This window comes from Pristiophorus japonicus, chromosome 11, assembly GCF_044704955.1.
Source record: "Pristiophorus japonicus isolate sPriJap1 chromosome 11, sPriJap1.hap1, whole genome shotgun sequence".
NCBI lineage: Eukaryota > Metazoa > Chordata > Chondrichthyes > Pristiophoridae > Pristiophorus > Pristiophorus japonicus.
The window spans coordinates 13,988,336-14,007,823 of NC_091987.1; the positions used below are offsets into that span (position 1 = coordinate 13,988,336).

Consider the following 19,488-nt stretch of genomic DNA (forward strand, 5'->3'; position numbering starts at 1 on the left):
ATGCGAGGAGTATTCGTAATAAGGTGGATGAATTAACTGCGCAGGCAGCTATTAACGATTAGGATATAATTGGGATTACGGAGACATGGCTCCAGGGTGACCAAGGCTGGGAACTCAACATCCAGGGTTATTCAACATTCAGGAAGGGTAGACAGAAAGGAAAAGGAGGTGGGGTAGCATTGCCGGTTAAAGAGGAAATTAACGCAATAGTAAGAAAGGGCATTAGCTTGGATGATGTGGAATCTGTATGGGTGGAGCTGTGGAATACCAAAGGGCAGAAAACGCTAGTGGTAGTTGTGTACAGACCTCCAAACAGTAGTCGTGAGGTTGGGGATGGCATCAAACAAGAAATTAGGGATGTGTGCAATAAAGGTACAGCAGTTATCATGGCGACTTTAATCAACATATAGACTGGGCTAACCAAGCTGGTAGCAATGCGGTGGAGGAGGATTTCCTGGAGTGTATTTGGGATGGCTTTCTAGACCAATATGTTGAGCAACCAACTGGAGAGCTGGCCATCCTAGACTGGGTGTTGTGTAATGAGAGAGTAATAATTAGCAATCTTGTTGTGCGAGGCCCCCTGGGAAAGAGTGACCATAATATGGTTGAATTCTTTATTAAGATGGAGAGTTACAGTGTTAATTCAGAGACTAGGGTCCTGAACGTAAGGATAGGTACCTTCGATGGTTTGAGATGTGAATTGGCTAGAATAGACTGGAAAATGATACTTAAAGGGTTGACAGTGGATAGGCAATGGCAGACATTTAAAGATCACATGGATGAACTTCAACAATTGTGCATCCCTGTCTGGAATAGAAATAAAACGGGGAAGGTAGCTCAACCATGACTAACAAGGAAAATTAGGGATAATGTTAAATCCAAGGAAGAGGCATATAAATTGGCCAGAAAAAGCAGCAAACCTGAGAACTGGGAGAAAGTTAGAATTCAGCAGAGGAGGACAAAGGGTTTAATTAGGAGGGGGGAAATAGAGTATGAGAGGAAGCTTGCAGGGAACATAAAAACTGACTGCAAAAACTTCTATAGATATGTGAAGAGAAAAAGATTAGTGAAGACCAACATAGGAACTTTGCAGTCAGAATCAGGTGAATTTATAATGGGGAACAAAGAAATGGCAGACCAACTGAACAAATACTTTGGATCTGTCTTCACGAAGGAAGATACAAATAACCTTCCGGAAATACTAGGAGTTCGAGGGTCTAGTAAAAAGGAGGAACTGAAGGAAATCCTTATTAGGCAGGAAATTGTGTTAGGAAAATTGATGGGATTGAAGGTCAATAAATCCCCAGGGCCTGATAGTCAGCATCACACAGTACTTAAGGAAGTGGTCCTAGAAATAGTGGATGCATTGGTCATCATTTTCCAACATTCTATTGACTCTGGATCAGTTCCTATGGACTGGAGGGTAGCTAATGTAACACCACTTTTTAAAAAAGAAGGGAGAGAGAAAACAGGGAATTATACACCGGTTAGCCTGACATCGGTGGTGGTGAAAATGTTGGAATCAATTATTAAAGATGAAATAGCAGCGCATTTGGAAAGCAGTGACACGATCGGTCCAAGTCAGCATGGATTTATGAAAGGGAAATCATGCTTGACAAATCTTCTAGAATTTTTTGAGGATGAAACGAGTAGAGTAGACAAGGGAGAACCAGTGGATGTGGTATTTGGACTTTCAAAAGGCTTTTGACAAGGTGCCACACAAGAGATTAGTGTGCAAAATTAAAGCACATGGTATTGGGGGGGGGGGGGGGGGGGGCGGGTAATGTATTGACGTGCATAGAAAACTGGTTGGCAGACAGGAAGCAGAGAGTCAGAATAAACGGGTCCTTTTCAGAATGGCAGCATTGACCAGTGGGGTGTCGCAGTGTTCAGTGCTGGGACCCCAGCTATTTACAATATATATCAATGATTTAGATGAAGGAATTGAATATAATATCTCCAAGTTTGCAGATGACACTAAGCTGGGTGGCTGTGTGAGCTGTGAGGAGGATGATAAGAGGCTGCAGGGTGATTTGGACAGGTTAGGTGAGTGGGCAAATGCATGGCAGATGCAGTATAATGTGGATAAATGTGAGGTTATCCACTTTGGTGGCAAAAACAGGAAGGCAGAATATTATCTGAATGATGACAGATTAGGAAAAGGGGAGGTGCAACAAGACCTGGGTGTCATGGTACATCAGTCAGTGAAAGTTGGTATGCAGGTACAGCAGGAGATGAAGAAGGCAAATGGCATGTTGGCCTTCATAGCTAGAGGATTTGAGTATAGGAGCAGGGAAGTCTTACTGAAGTTGTACAGAACCTTGGTGAGGCCACACCTTGAATATTGTGTTCAGTTTTGGTCTCCTCATCTGAGGAAGGATGTTCTTGCTATTGAGGGAATACAGCGAAGGTTCACCAGACTGATTCCTGGGATGACAGGACTGACATATGAGGAGAGACTGGATCAACTGGGCTTGTATCCACTGGAGTTTAGAAGAATGAGAGGGGATCTCATAGAAACATATAAAATTCTGACGGAATTGGACAGGTTAGAGGCAGGAAGAATGTTCCGTTGCTGGGAAGTTCCAGAACCAGGGGTCACAGTCTAAGAAAAAGGGGTAAGCCATTTAGGACCGAGATGAGGAGAAACTTCTTCACTCAGAGAGTGGTTAACCTGTGGAATTCTCTACCGCAGAAAGTTGTTGAGGCCACTTCGTTAGATATATTCAAAAGGGAGTTAGATATAGCCCTTACGGCCAAAGGGATCAAGGGGTATGGAGAGAAAGCAGGGAAGGGATACTGAGGTTGAATGATCAGCCATGATCTTATTGAATGGCGATGCAGACTCGAAGGACCAAATGGTCTGCTCCTGCACCTAATTTTTATGTTTCTATGTTTTTATGTTTCATAAATCCATGCTGACTTGGACCAATCCTGTCACTGCTTTCCAAATGTGCTGCTATTACATCTTTAATAATTGATTCCAGCATTTTCCCCACCACCGATGTCAGGCTAACCGGTCTATAATTCCCTGTTTTCTCTCACCCTCCTTTTTTAAAAAGTAGGGTTAAATTAGCTACCCTCCGATCCATAGGAACTGAACCAGAGTCCATGGAATGTTGGAAAATGATCACCAATGCATCCACTATTTCTAGGGCCACTTCCTTAAGTACTCTGGGATGCAGAATATCAGGCCCTGGGGATTTAACGGCCTTCAGCCCCTTCAATTTCCCTAACAACATTTCCTGACTAATAAGCATCTCCCTCAGCTCCCCCTTCTCGCTAGAGCCTTGGTCCCCGAGAATTTTCGGGAGGTTATTCGTATCTTCGTTAGTGAAGACTTAGCCAAAGTATTTTTCAATTGTTCTGCCATTTCCTTGTTCCCCATTATGAATTCACCTGATTCTGACTGCAAGGCACCTACATTAGTCTTCACTAATCTTTTTCTCTTCACATATCTATAGAAGCTTTTGCAGTCAGATTTTATGTTCCCTGCAAGCTTCCTCTCATTCTCTATTTTCCCCCTCCTAATTAAACCCTTTGTCCTCCTCTGCTGAATTCTAAATTTCTCCCAGTCCTCAGGTTTGCTGCTTTTTCTGGCCAATTTATATGCCTCTTCCTTGGATTTAACACTTTCCCTAATTTCCCTTATTAGCCAAGGTTGAGCCACCTTCCCTTTTTTATTCTTACGCCACACAGGGATGTACAATTGTTGAAGTTCATCAATGTGATCTTTAAATGTCTGCTATTGCCTATCCACCATCAACCCTTTAAGTATCATTCTCCAGTTTATCCTAGCCAATTCACTTCTCATACCGTCAAAGTTTCCTTTCTTTAATTCAGGACCCGAGTCTCTGAACTAACTGTGTCACTCTCCATCTTAATGAAGAATTCTACCATATTATGGTCACTCTTCCCCAAGGGGCCCCGCATGACCAGATTGCTAATTAATCCTCTCTCGTTACACAAGACCCAGTCTAGGATGGCCAGCTCTCTGGTTGGTTCCTCGACATATCGGTCTAGAAAACCATCCCTTATACACTCCAGGAAATCCTCCTCCACCGCATTGCTACCAGTTTGGTTAGCCCAACCAATATGCAGATTAAAGTCACCCATGATAACTGCTGTACCCTTATTGCACGTGTCCCTAATTTCCTGTTTGATGCCATCCCCAACCTCCCTACTACTGTTTTGTGGTCTGTACACAACTCCCACTAGCGTTTCTGCCCTTTGGTGTTTCACAGCTCTACCCATATAGATTCCACATCATCCACGCTAATGTCCTTCCTTACTATTGCGTTAATCTCCTCTTTAACCAGTAACGCTACCCCACCTCCTTTTCCTTCCTGTCTATCCTTCCTGAATATTGAATACCCCTGGATGTTGAGTTCCCAGCCTTGATCACCTTAAGCCATGTCTCCGTAATCCCAATGACATCATATCTGTTAACTGCTATCTGCGCAGTCAATTCATCCACCTTATTCCAAATGCTCCTCGCATTGAGACTCAGAGCCGTCAGGCTTGTTTTTTTTAACACTCTTTGTTTTTTTGAATTATGTTGTAATGTGCCCCTTTTTGATTTTTGCCCTTGATTTCTCTGCCCTCCACTCTTGCTTTACTCCTTCCTACCTTTTGCTTCTGCCCCCTTTTTACTTCTCTCTGTCTCCCTGCATAGATTCCCATCCCCCTGCCTTTTTAGTTTAAACCCTCCCCAACAGCTCTAGCAAACACTCTGCCTTGGACACCAGTTCCAGTGCTGGCCAGGTACAGACCATCCGGTTTGTATTGGTTCCACCTCCCCCAGAACTGGTTCCAATGTCCCAGGAATTTGAATCCCTCCCCCTTGCACCATTCCTCAAGCCACGTATTCATCTTCGCTCTCCTGCAATTCCTACTCTGACTAGCACGTGGCACTGGTAGCAATCCTGAGATTACTACCTTTGAGGTCCTACTTTTTAATTTAACTCCTAGCTCCCTAAATTCAGCTTGTAAGACCTCATCCCATTTTTTACCTATATTGTTGGTACCTATATGTACCACGACAGCTGGCTGTTCATCCTCCCCTCCAGAATGCGCTGCAGCGCTCCGAGACATCCTTGACCCTTGCACCAGGGAGGCAACATACCATCCTGGAGTCTCGGTTGCAGCCACAGAACTGCCTATCTATTCCCCTTACAATAGAATCCCCGATCACTATAGCTCTCCCACTCGTTTTCCTGTCCTCCTGTGCAGCAGAGCCACCCATGGTGCCATGAACTTGGCTGCTGCTGCCTTCCCCTGGTGAGCCATCTCCCTCAACAGTACCCAAGGTGGTGTATCTGTTTTGGAGAGAGATGACCGCAGGGGACCCCTGCACTAACTTCACTACCCCCCACTGCTCTGCCTGATGGTCACCCATTCCCTATCTGCCTTTGTAACCATTACCTACGGTGTGATCAACTCACTAAATGTGCTATTCATGACATCCTCAGCATCGCGGATGCTCCAGAGTGAATCCATGTGCAGCTCCAGTGCCGCAATGTGGTCTGTTACAAGCTGCAGCTGGATACACTTCCTGCACATGTAGTTGTCAGCGACATTGGAAGCGTCCCTGATTTCCCACATAGCACAAATAACATCTAATCTGAAGGACGGCACCTCTGACAGTGTGGTGCCCCCTCAACACTGCACTGGAGTGTCAGCCTAGATTTTTGTGCTCAAGTCTCTGGAGTGGGACTCGAACCCACAACCTTCTAACTCCGAGTTTGGGCAGAAGAATCACACATGGTTGAAAAATTAGATTTTAATTAGATTGGAAAATTAGATTTTAAAGAGAGTGTTTTGAAGATGGAGAGAGATAGCAAGCTGCTGAGGCTGTGATAGACCAGAATCCCACTGCCCCTGTCTGACCCAAAATCATAGCCGACTGTAAATAAAGAGCAGTCAAGGGAAGTCACGTTGAACAAATTTGCTGAAAATCTTTGAGGATGTAACGACTGCTCAAAGGTGGATAAAGGGGAACCAGTGGATGTAACAGAGAAACATAGAAAATAGGTGCAGGATTAGGCCATTCGGCCCTTCGAGCCTGCACCACCATTCAATAAGATCATGTCTGATCATTCACCTCAGTACCCCTTTCCTGCTTTCTCTCCATACCCCTTGATCCCTTTAACCGTAAGGGCCAAATCTAACTCCCTCTTGAATATATCCAATCAACTGGCCTCAACAACTCTCTGCGGTAGAGAATTCCACAGGTTAACAACTCTCTGAGTGAAGAAGTTTCTCGCCATCTCAATCCTAAATGGCTTATCCCTTATCCTTAGGCTGTGACCCCTGGTTCTGGACTTCCCCAACATCGGGAACATTCTTCCTGCATCTAACCTGTCCAGTCCCGTCAGAATTTTATATGTTTCCCCTCTCATCCTTCTAAACTCCAGTGAATACAGGCCCAGTCGATCCAGTCTCTCCTCATATGTCAGTCCTACCATCCCGGGAATCAGTTTGGTGAACCTTCGCTGCACTCCCTCAATAGCAAGAACGTCCTTCCACAGATTAGGAGACCAAAATTGAACACAATATTCCAGATGAGATCTCACTAAAGCCCTGTACAAGTGCAACAAGCCCTCCCTGCTCCTATACTCAAATCCCCAGCTATGAAGGCCAACATGCCATTTGCCTTCTTCACCATCTGCTGTACCTGCATGCCAACTTTCAATGACTGATGTACCATGACACCCAGGTCTCGTTGCACCTCTCTTTTTCCTAATCTGCCGCCATTCAGATAATATTCTGCCTTCGTGTTTTTGCCACCAAAGTGGATAACCTCACATTTACCCACATTATACTGCATCTGCCATGCATTTGCCCACTCACCTAACCTGTCCAAGTCACCCTGCAGCCTCTTAGCATCCTCCTCACAGCTCACACCGCCACCAGCTTAGTGTCATCTGCAAACTTGGAGCTATTACACTCAGTTCCTTCATCTAAATTATTGATGTATATTGAAAATAGCTGGGGTCCCAGCACTGAGCCCTGCGGCACCCCACTAGTCACTGCCTGCCATTCTGAAAAGGACCTGTTTATCCTGACTCTCTGCTTCCTGTCTGCCAACCAGTTCTCTATCCACGTCAGTACATTACCCCCAATACCATGTGCTTTAATTTTGCACACCAATCTCTTGTGTGAGACCTTGTCAAAAGACTTTTGAAAGTCCAAATACACCACATCCACTGGTTCTCCCTTGTCCACTCTACTAGTTACATTCTCAAAAAATTCGAGAAGATTTGTCAAACATGATTTCCCTTTCATAAGTCCATGTTGACTTGGACCGATCGTGTCACTGCTTTCCAAAATGCGTTGCTATTTCATCTTTAATAATTGATTTCAACATTATCCCCACTACTGATGTCAGGCTAACCGGTCTATAATTACCCGTTTTCTCTCTCCCTCCTTTTTTAAAAAGTGGTGTTACATTAGCTACCCTCCAGTCCATAGGAACTGATCCAAAGTTGATAGACTGTTGGAAAATGATCACCAATGCATCCACTATTTCTCAGACCACTTCCGTAAGTACTCTGGGATGCAGACTATCAGGCCCAGGGATTTATCAGCTTGCAATCCCATCAATTTCCCTAACACAATTTTCCGCCTAATAAGGATTTCCTTCAGTTCCTCCTTCTCTCTCAATCCTCGGTCCACTAGTATTTCCGGAAGGTTATTTGTGTCTTCCTTCGTGAAGACAGAACCAAAGTATTTGTTCAACTGGTCTGCCATTTCTTTGTTTCCCATTATAAATTCACCTGATTCTGACTGCAAAGGACCCATGTTGGTCTTCACTAATCTTTTTCTCTTCACATATCTATAGAAGCTTTTGCAGTCAGTTTTTATGTTCCCAGCAAGCTTCCTCTCGTACTCTATTTTCCCCCTCCTAATTAAACCCTTTGTCCTCCTCTGCTGAATTCTAAATTTCTCCCAGTCCTCTGGCCAATTTATATGCCTCTTCCTTGGATTTAACACTATCCTTAATTTCCCTTGTTCGCCACGGTTGAGCCACCTTTCCCGTGTTATTTTTTACTGCAGACAGGGATGTACAATTGTTGAAGTTCATCCATGTGATCTTTAAGTGTTTGCCATTGTTTATCCACCGTCAACCCTTCCAGTATCATTCGCCAGTGGTGTACTTGGACTTCCAGAATGCATTTGACACGGTGCCACATAAAAGGTTACTGCACAAGATAAAAGTCCATGGGGTTGGGGGTCATATATTAGCATGGATAGAGGATTGACTAACTAACAGAAAACAGAGAGTCAGGATAAATGGTTTATTCTCGGGTTGGCAATCAGTAACTAGTAGGGATCAATGCTGGGACCCCAACTATTTACAATCGATATTAATGACTTGGAAGAAGGGACTGAGTGTACGTAGCCACGTTTGCTGACGATACAAAGATGGGAGGAAAAGCAATGTGCGAGGAGGACACAAAAAATCTGCAAAAGGACATAGACAGGCTAAGTGAGTGGGCAAAAATTTGGCAGATGGAGTATAATGTTGGAAAGTGTGAGGTCATGCACTTTGGCAAAAAATCAAAGAGCAAGTTATTATTTAAATGGAGAAAGATTGCAAAGTGCCGCAGTACAGCGGGACCTGGGGGTACTTGTGCATGAAACACAAAAGGATAGTATGCAGGTGCAGCAAGTGATCAGGAAGGCCAATGGTATCTTGGCTTTTATTGCAAAGGGGATGGAGTATAAAAACAAGGAAGTCTTGCTACAGTTATACGGGGTATTGGTGAGGCCACACCCAGGTTACTCCGTACAGTTTTGGTTTCCATATTTAAGAAAGGATATCCTTGCTTTGGAGGCAGTTCAGAGAAGGTTCACTCAGTTGATTCCAGAGATGAGGGTGTTGACTTATGAAGAAAGGTTGAGTAGGTTGGTCCTCTACTCATTGGAATTCAGAAGAATTTGAGGTGATCTTATCGAAACGTACAAAATTATGAGGGGGCTTGACAAGGTGGATGCAGAGAGGATGTTTCCACTGATAGGGGAGACTAGAATTAGAGGGCATAATCTTAGAATAAGGGGTCGCCCATTTAAAATTAAGATGAGGAGAAATTTCTTCTCTGAGGGTTGTGAATTTGTGGAATTCGCTGCCTCAGAGATCTGTGGAAGCTGGGACATTGAGTAGATTTAAGACAGAGATAGACAGTTTCTTAACCAATAAGGGAATAATGAGTTATGGAGAGCGGGCAGGGAAGTGGACCTGAGTCCATGATCGGATCAGCCATAATCATATTAAATGGTGGAGCAGACTCGAGGGGCCAAATGGCCGACTCCTGCTCCAATTTTTATGTTCTTATGTTCTGGACCTGATCTGACCTGACATTACGGCACAGCCCTGTCTCTTGTGGAGTGGGCTGTGTACAATCACCTCAAATAATCATGCTATTCTATTCAAGTCCCACTCCAGAGCCTTGAGTACATAAATTCAGACTGCCACTCCCAGTGCAATGCTGAGGGAGCGCTGCAATGTTGGACGTGCCGTCTTTTGAATGAGACATTAAACCGAGGCCCGTCTGCTCTCTCAGGTGGACGTAAAAGATCCCAGGGCACTATTTCGAAGGAGAGCAGGGGAGTTATCCCCGGTGTCCTGGGGCCAATATTTATCCCTCAACCAACATAACAAAAACTGATTATTTGGTCAGTATCACATTTGCTGTTAGTGGGAGCTGGCAAATCGGCTGCTGTGTTTCTCACATTATAACAGTGACGACACTTCGAAAGTGCTTCATTGTTTGTAAAGCACTTTGGGACATCCTGAGGTCGTGAAAGCTGCTATATAAATGACCACACTCGACCAGCTCTGTTTGGCGGGCCACATTGTCCGCATGCCCGACACAAGACTCCCACAGCAAGCACTCTACTCGGAACTCCTACACAGCAAGTGAACCCAGGTGGACAGGGGAAACGTTACAAGGATAAAATGCGACATCCCCACTGACACCTGGGAGTCCCTGGCCAAAGACCGCGCTAAGTGGAGGAAGAGCATCCGGGAGGGCACGGAGCACCTCGAGTCTCGTCGCCGAGAGCGTGCAGAAATCAAACGCAGGCAGCGGAAGGAGCGTGCGGCAAACCAGACTCCCCACCCACCCTTTCCTTCAACCACCGTCTGTCCCACCTGTGACAGAGACTGTAATTCCCGTATTGGACTGTACAGTCACCTGAGAACTCACTTTTAGAGTGGAAGCAAGTCATCCTCGATTCCGAGGGACTGCCTATGATGATGATGAGAAATGCAAGTTCTTTCTTCACTGCCAGCCCTCGCTCATTCTCTGGGTAACTCACTGCTCCAATGTGTGTGTGTGTGTGTAACACGAAGGGGCGATAGGACCCAGGGGAAGAAAAGTAAAACGTAGCCAACTTATGGTGTCTCCCGAGCAAACTAATGCCGACCATTATTATTGCAACAAGTTCCCAAATTGAATTGAAATCGGATTGTTTGCACGGTGAGCGCTTGTCCTGTTTCTGCTGATCATTCCCACTGCATTGCGCCCAGTCCTGGTACACTCACAGCTTGCTGGCATTTGCAGAGTGTGTGATAGACAGCAAACAGCTGGCACAAGGTGCCCCCCAAACCCCCCCCCAGACCCCTCACCTTAACCTGCTCCTGCACGGAGGCGTCCCGGCTCATGGTGCACAGGGAGGGGGCTCCGAGCAGACGCCGAATCCTGAGCACAAAGCTGCACAGCAGAGATTAATAGATCTCTTTGCTCTTGTGTCACACAAACGCAAGGGCAAAGTGCGCTGGACGGCCTCACGTCGGTCAACCACTCACTGGCTCAGCGTCACGTCCCAGGAAACAGAGACAGAGCCCACACTCCAGCCTCTGGGAATTGCACTGTGTGGGCAGGGCTCTCTCCTGAGGCTGAAGATTGTGGGTTCAAAGTCCCACTCCGGAGACTCGAGCACCAAACTTCAGGCCAGCTCTCTTATCATAGAAACAGAAACATAGAAAATAGGTGCAGGAGTAGGCCATTCGGCCCTTCGAGCCTGCACCACCATCCAATAAGATCATATCTGATCATTCACCTCAGTACCCCTTTCCTGCTTTCTCTCCATATCCTTGATACCTTTAGCTGTAAGGGCCATATCTAACTCCCTTTTGAATATATCCAATGAACTGGCATCAACAACTCTCTGCGGTAGAGAATTCCACAGGTTAACAACTCGCTTGAGTGAAGAAGTTTCTCCTCATCTCGGTCCTAAATGGCTTACCTTATCCTTATATCGAGGAAGACTTGCTTCCACTCTAAAATTGAGTTCTCAGATGACTGTACAGTCCAATATGAGAATTAATGGCCTGGAATTTCCAGCCTCCCCGGGTCCCGAGTGTGTACGGACCCGGGAAGTCATCGCAAAAGCCGGTTTTCGGTGCACAATCATCATAGGTGATCCCTCGAACGAGGATGACTTGCTTCCACATGAGTTCACAGATGTTTCAATGGAGGACCCAATGTTCCAGTCCTGAACTCCAGGGGTGGAAGATGCCAGAGCGTGGATTTTTTTAACGTGGGGTGACCGTTGCACACCAGCCACCACACGGGCTTAACAGAGCTAGGTCTTTATCCAGTGGCAAGGGTTAACCAGCACGACTGGAGACCCGCTCTGCTGCACAGACCTAGTGCGCCCACATATCGCAGTGTGGACTGGCCCGTGCTGTCCCTGGGCCCTCGGCTCTTCAGGGCCCCATGCCCTCATTTGCCGCACCTCCGCCACGATACTATATGGAATATACATTAATGATTTGGATGAAGGATTGAGTGTAATATCTCCAAGTTTGCAGATGACACTAAGCTGGGTGGCGGTGTGAGCTGTGAGGAAGATGCTAAGAGGCTGCAGGGCAACTTGGACAGGTTGGGTGAGTGGGCAAATGCATGGCAGATGCAGTATAATGTGGATAAATGTGAGGTTATCCACGTTGGTGGCAAAAACACAAAGGCAGAATATTACCTGAATGGCGGCAGATTAGGAAAAGGGGAGGTGCAACAAGACCTGGGTGTCATGGTACATCAGTCATTGAAAATTGGCATGCAGGTAGAGCAGGCGGTGAAGAAGGCAAATGGTATGTTGGCCTTCATAACGAGGGGATTTGAGTATAGGAGCAGAGAGGTCTTACTGCAGTTGTACAGGGCCTTTGTAAGGCCTCACCTGGAATATTGTGTTCAGTTTTGGTCTCCTAATCTGAGGAAGGATGTTCTTGCTATTGAGGGAGTGCAGCGAAGGTTCACCAGACTGATGGCCAAGATGGGGTAAGCCATTTAGGACCGAGATGAGGAGAAACTTCTTCACCCAGAGAGTGGTGAACCTGTGGAATTCTCTACCACAGAAAGTAGTTGAGGCCAATTCACTAAATATATTCAAAAGGGAGTTAGATGAAGTCCTTACTACTCGGGGGATCAAGGGTTATGGCGAGAAAGCAGGAAGGGGGTACTGAAGTTTCATGTTCAGCCATGAACTCATTGAATGGCGGTGCAGGCTAGAAGGGCTGAATGGCCTGCTCCTGCACCTATTTTCTATGTTTCTATGTTTCTATGGCAGGGCTGACATATGAGGAGAGACTGGATTGACTGGGCCTGTATTCACTGGGGTTTAGAAGGATGAGAGGGGATCTCATAGAAACATATAACATTCTGACGGGACTGGACAGGTTAGATGCAGGAAAAATGTACCCGATGTTGGGGAAGTCCAGAACCAGGGGTTACAGCCTAAGGATAAGGGGTAAGCCATTTAGGACCGAGATGAGGAGAAACTTCTTCACTCAGAGAGTTGTTAACCTGTGGAATTCTCTACCGCAGAGAGTTGTTGATGCCAGTTCATTGGATATATTCAAGAGGGAGTTAGATATGGCCCTTATGCCAAAAGGGATCAAGGGGTATGGAGAGAAAGCAGGAAAGGGGTACTGAGGTGAATGATCAGCCATGATCTTATTGAATGGTGGTGCAGGCTCGAAGGGCCGAATGGCCTACTCCTGCACCTATTTTCTATGTTTCCATGTACTATAACAACCCAGGCTGAATTGGTCCCCATTCTGGCTGGGCAGAAAAAGGATCAGAAAATGGCTGAATGGCCTGTTTGTACTGTACAATTTATGTAACTCTATGTTGAAAACCCGACTTTTCCGATCTCCGTATCTCGGGAGCGAGGACAATTGCATGGGCAAGATTACGGTATTTGCCCATATCTTGCCCAGAAAATGTCCTCAAAATTTTTGCGCCTGAGAAAAGCAGAGATGTAAGAGTTTAAAAACATACAAAAATATAATAAAATTAAATTTAAAGACAATATTTTTAAAAACCCTGCCCACTATGTTACATTTACTTTTTAACTAAAAATCAGGATTTTTTTTTCTCTAAGTTATTTATTAACTTTAATTTTAATTATGTGAGGTATGTTTTTTAATTTTTATTATATGTGTTTAGTGTGTTTGTTTGTTTTTCTCATTAATAGCAATGAGAACTGGTAGATACGGAGTTCCCATTGCTACTAATGAGAAAGCTGTGGAATACTGTACCTGATTGGTTGAGCGGTCACATGTGACTGCACCTTCTGCCTGGGAACCTGGAGGACGGGAGCGCGCTTCGCAGCGCGGGAAGAGAAGGCCTCCCCACCGGAATCCCACGCTCCTCCCGGACCACCAGGTAGAAATGTTTAAGATCGGAGGCAATTGCCCGCGGGAAGCCTCCGACCGCAATTTCAACCCCACAGTCTCTGTTACAGGTGGGACAGACAGTCGTTGGAGGAAAGGGTGGGTGGGGAGTCTGGTTTGCCGCACACTGCTTGTGCTTGGTTTCTGCACGCTCACGGCAATGAGACTCGAGGTGCTCTGCACCCTCCCGGACGCTCTTCCTCCACTTAGGGCGGTCTTTGGCCAGAGATTCCCAGGTGTCGGTGGGGAGGGAGTGCAGTGCTGAGGGAGCCTCCGCTGCACTGTCGGAGGTGCCGTCTTTTGGATGAGACGTGAAAAACCGAGGCCCTGTCTACCCTCTCAGGTGGACGGAAAAGATCCCACGGCCACTATTTTAAAGAAGAGCAGGGGAGTTCTCGCCGATGTCCTGGCCAAAGTTAGCGGAGGACAGTTACTGTTACACTCCAAAAGTACTTCATTCTCTGTAAAGCGCTTTGAGACGTCCACTGGTCATGAAAGGCGCTATATAAATGCAAGTGTTTCTTTTATATACAAACGCAACCAAGACAAGGCAGAGATTTGAGCACCAAATCCAGGCTGACATAAGATAGGGTGACCACATATTCTGAACTGAATCCGGAGACACACAGGGTGAGAGCACAGTAAAGTAGCCAGGATGGAAAATGTAGGTTGAGCAGTGTAATATAGTCGACATATTTACTGAGGCATACGAAAGCATGGGTCTTACGCTAAACATCCATAAGACAAAGGTCCTCCACCCATCTGTCCTCGCCAGACAGCACTGCTCCCCAGTCATAAAGATCCACGGCGTGACCCTGGACACCGTGGACCACTTCCCATATCTCGGGAGCCTCCTATCAACAAGAGCTTGCATCGATGTCGAGATCTAACACCGCCTCCAGTGCGCCAGTGCAGCTTTCAGCCGCCTGAGGAAAAGCGTGTTCGAAGACCAGGCCCTCAAAATTGCCACCAAGCTCATGGTCTACAGGGCTGTGGTAATACCTGCCCTCCCTGTATGGCTCAGATTCATGGACCATGTACAGCAGATACCTCAAGTCGCTGGAGAAATATCACCAACAATGTCTCCACAAGATCCTACAAATCCCCTGGGAGGACAGGCGCACCAACATCATTGTCCTTGTCCAGGCTAACATCCCCAGCATTGAAGCACTGACCACACTCGATCAGCTCCGCTGGGCAGGCCGTATAGTTCGCATGCCAGACACGAGATTCCCAAAACAAGTGCTCTCTGCTGAGCTCCTTCATGGCAAATAAGCCAAAGGTGGGCAGCTGAAACGTTACAAGGACACCCTCAAGGCCTTTCTGATGAAGTGCGACATCCCCACTGACACCTGGGAGTCTCTGGCCAAAGACCACCCTAAGTGGAGAGAGTGCATCCGGGAGGGCGCTGAGCACCTCGAGTCTCAACAGCGAGAGTGTGCAGAAATCAAGCACAGGCAGCGGAAAGAGCGTGCGGCAAACCAGTCCCACCCACCCCTTCCCTCACTGACTAACTGTCCCACCTGTGACAGAGTCAAGTATTGGACTGTTCAGCCATCAAAGAGTTCACTTCAGGAGTGGAAGCAAGTCTTCCTCAATTCCGAGGGACTGCCTATGATGATAATATTCTTTAGGACATCACTAAAGCACACACACTCAAGATGGCTCCAATCTGGAACTTTCTTTTATTGTATCAACATCAGTGGCTGCATTACCTCAGTAGTCCACTAGATGGAGCTCTATATTACACTTCTCCCTCCTTAATGAAGAAGTAATCATTAAAAAAAATCATCATGCATAACTTGCATGGCTCTACCAATCTCTTCAGATGTGACTGGCAGTTCATCAATGTATGAAAAATAGAACACCTTTTCCCTATCGGGTGTAACTTGTGATGGGGAAGGCAATCTAGGCATAGCATCAGCATTACTGTGATCAGCTAATCGTCTGTACTCAATATCATATGTATATGCTGACAAAATCAAAGCTCATCTCTGCATTCGGGCTGCAGCTAAGGTTGGAACTGGGGACTTTGGATGGAGGATTGCTGTCAGGGGCTTATGGTTGTAATGATGGTAAACTTATGACCGACCGTACAAGTATTTGTGGAACGTCTTGACTCCAAAAATTAATCCCAAAGCTTCCCTTTTGATTTGCGCACTGAGAGTGCGTGAAGCAAAAGCAATTCGTCTCTCCTGGAGCTAATCTACAGAACAAATGGGAAACTGTTCAATCTTCGTCTCCTCCAAATCCAACTCCAAGGTCATCCCATGTCATTGAATTACAGTATGCAGACGACACTTGCGTTTGCGCACACTCGGAGGTCGAACTCCAAGCCATCGTCAACACCTTCACCGAGGCGTACGAGAGCATGGGCCTTATACTAAACATCTGTAAGACAAAGTTGTCTACCAACCTGCCCCCGCCATACAGTACTGCTCTCCGATTATCAAGATCCATGACCTTGGACAACATGGACCATTTTACATACATCGAGTCCTACTGTCAACAATGGCAGATGTCGATGATGAAGTCCAACACCGCCTTCAGTGTGCCAGTGCAGCCTTCGATCACCTGAGGAAGAGAATGTTTGAAGACAAGGGTCTCAAACCCGGCACCAAGCTCAAGGTCTACAGAGCAGTGGTGATACTCGCCCTCCTATATGGCTCAGAGACATGGACTATGTACAGCAGGCACCTCAAAACACTGGAGAAGTACCACCAACGCTGCCTGCACAAGATCCTGCAAATCCATTGGCAGGATAGGTGTACCAATGTCAGTGTTCTCGCTCAGGCCAACATTCCCAGTATTGAAGCACTGACCACACTCGATCAGCTCCGATGACGGGCCACATCGTCCGCATGCCTGATACTAGACTCCCAAAGCAAGCGCTCTACTCAGAGCTCCGACACGGCAAGCAAGCCCCAGGTGGGCAGAGGAAACGCTTCAGTGACACCCTCAAAGCCTTCTTGAAAAAGTGCAACATTCCCACCGACACCCGGGTGTCCCTGGTCCAAGACTGCTCAAAATGGAGTAGAAGCATCCGGGAAGGCGCCGAGCACCTCGAGTCTCTATGCTGGGAGCAAGCGAAAGCCAAGTGCAAACAGCGGAAGGAGCGTGTGGCAACCCAGGCACCCCGCCCACTGGTCCCTCCAACCACTGTCTGCCCCACCTGTGACAGAGACTGTAGATCCCGCATTGGACTCATCAGTAACCTGAGAACTCATATGAGGAAGCAAGTCATCCTCGATGCCGAGGGACTGCCTAAGAAAGCACACACACTCAAGATGGCTCCAAATTGGAACTTTCTTTTAGTGTATCAACATCAGTGGCTGCATTACCTCAGTAGTCCACTAGGTGGGGCTCTATATTACAAGCAGCATAGTGAGGCCAAATTTTTTAGCGGCCTATATTTTAACAGTTGCAAATATACAGTACAAATACAAAACAAAAACAGCAACTTATATATATATATATATAGTGCCTTTAACATACTAAAACGTCCCAAGGCACCTCACAGGAGTGTTATAAGACACAAAATTGACACCGAACCACATAAGAAATTAGAACAGGCTTGGTCAAAGTGGTCGGTTTTAAAGAAGAGGGAGAAAAAGAAAGACTTGCATTTATATAGCGCCTTTCACGACCACCGGACGTTCCAAAGCATTTTACAGCCAATGAAGTACTTTTGGAGTGTAGTCACTGTTGTAATGTAGGAAACGCGGCAGCCAATTTGTACACAGCAAGCTCCCACACACAGCAATGTGATAATGACCAGATAATCTGTTTTTTTGTGATGTTGATTGAGGGATAAATATTGGCCAGGACACCGGGGAGAACTTACCTGCTCTTCTTCAACATGGTGCCATGGGATCTTTTACATCCAATTGAGAGGGCAGACGGAGCCTCAGTTTAACGTCTCATCCTAAAGACGGCATCTCTGACAGTGCAGCACTCCCTCAGCACTGCATTGGAGTGTCAACCTAGACTTATGTGCTCAAGTTCCTGGAGTGGGAGAGGCGGAGAGGTTCAGGCAGGGAATTCCAGAGCTTAGATCCCAGGCAACAGAAGGCACGGCCACCGATGTTTAAGCGATTACAATCAGGGATGCTCAAGAGGGCAGAATTAGAGGAGCGCAGAGATCTCGGGGGGCTGTGGGGCTGTGGGAGATTACAGAGATAGGGAGGGGTGAGGCCATGGAGGGATTTGAAAACAAGGATGAGAATTTTAAAATTGAAGCATTGATTAACCGGGAGCCATTGTAGACCAGCGAGCACAGGGGTGAAGGGTGAACGGGGCTTGGTGCGAGTTTTGGATGACCTCTAGTTTACGTGGGGTAGAATGTGGGAGGCCAGCCAGGAGTGCGTTGGAATAATCAAGTCTAGAGGTAACAAATGGATGAGGGTTTCAGCAGCGGATGAGCTGAGGCAGGGGGCGAAGACAAGCGATGTCACGGAGGTGGAAATAAGCGGTCTTAGTTATGCCGCGGGTATGTGATCGAGAGCTCATTTCAGGGTCAAATATTACACCATTATTGTGAGCAATGGTTCAGGCTCAGGGGAAGGCAGGGAAGTGGCAGAGGCAGCTGATCAGATGGTCTCAATCTTAGAGACAAAGAAAACCATGAGCTCCTCACACTTGTTGTTGGAGGTGAGGGTGGTGGAGAGAGAGAGAGGGGTTTAAGAAGACGGTTAGCAGTAGAGAATAGTAGTTGCGTTACAGAATGATCCTGGAATAGTGAGCAGCAAAATAAATGTGCCTGTAATCACTGTGGATCTGACGCCTCACGATTGAAGCACGTCAGTGACTGTTCTTAAATAATACAGTAACACTGTTCAGTAAGGTACGCACTGAGGTCACTGCTGCAGGCACTTGCCTGTCCTTTCAGCTCAGCTGTGCCTGGGTATTACCGGCCGTTTCATTGAGAAATAAACATCTCCTTGGGCGGGACTATCGCCGACCGGCCAATTGGCTTCCCAATTGCGACCATTTCGAATTGTGTGGCGGGAAAGAGGAGCCCGCTGACCAATCTGCTCGTGACCCTCGGTGTTTGATTGACACGGACGCTGACCCCACCGAGCCCGTCCCAGGGCTGGCCTCCTGACCAATCGTCTCCCACACTGGATGTGATTGACAGGGGGCGTATGGGAAGGATATGTGTCATCAAGTTAGGGTGTGTGTGTGTGTGTGTTGGACATCATATTCCAATTATGTTAATTAAAAGTCAGGGTACGTGGGAGCGGGTTTTGTGAACCCTGGACTCTACTGGGAGGCATTGTTTGTCCGGGGACACAGGACCTCATCCCGGGACTATTCCCCGGGAAACAGGGACGTATGACCACCCGAACATAAATAACAACATAACATAAGAATTAGGAGCAGCAGTAGGCCATTTGGCCCCTCGAGCCTGCTCCGCCATTCAATAAGTTCATCATCGTCATCATCATAGGCAGTCCCTCGGAATCGAGAAAGACTTGCTTCCACTATAAAAGTGAGTTCACAGGTGACTGAATAGTCCAATACGGGAATTACAGTCTATTGTGATCCTAACATAGATGAGGCTGCACACAGGGAGGTTAAAGTAACAGTGACCTCAGTCTTTATGAAGACACTCCAGAGTGAGGAACAGGCCTTAGGGGCCGGCTTATATACAGTGCTCCCAAGGGATGCTGGGATCCCTTGGGACTTCAGGGGATGAGCTCCCTGGTGGCGGAACATGGGAGTGCATGCTTTATAGATACACATCACTCCCCCCGCAAAGTCAAAGTGAAAACTATTTACAAGATGAGGTGGTCGGGAGCCTT

At 46.7% G+C, this 19,488-nt stretch overlaps 1 protein-coding gene across 1 annotated transcript in view; it reads right to left on the minus strand.

The window, feature by feature from the left end:
• The window catches only part of LOC139275692 (arsenite methyltransferase), a 109,722-nt gene extending 98,961 nt beyond the window's left edge, over positions 1–10,761 (minus strand). Inside the window, exon 1 of the mRNA XM_070892867.1 lies at positions 10,634–10,761. Coding sequence (XP_070748968.1) covers positions 10,634–10,669 — 36 coding nt within the window. The 5' untranslated portion in view covers positions 10,670–10,761. The remainder of the gene's footprint in view (positions 1–10,633) is intronic.
• Between the last annotated feature and the right edge of the window lie 8,727 nt (positions 10,762–19,488).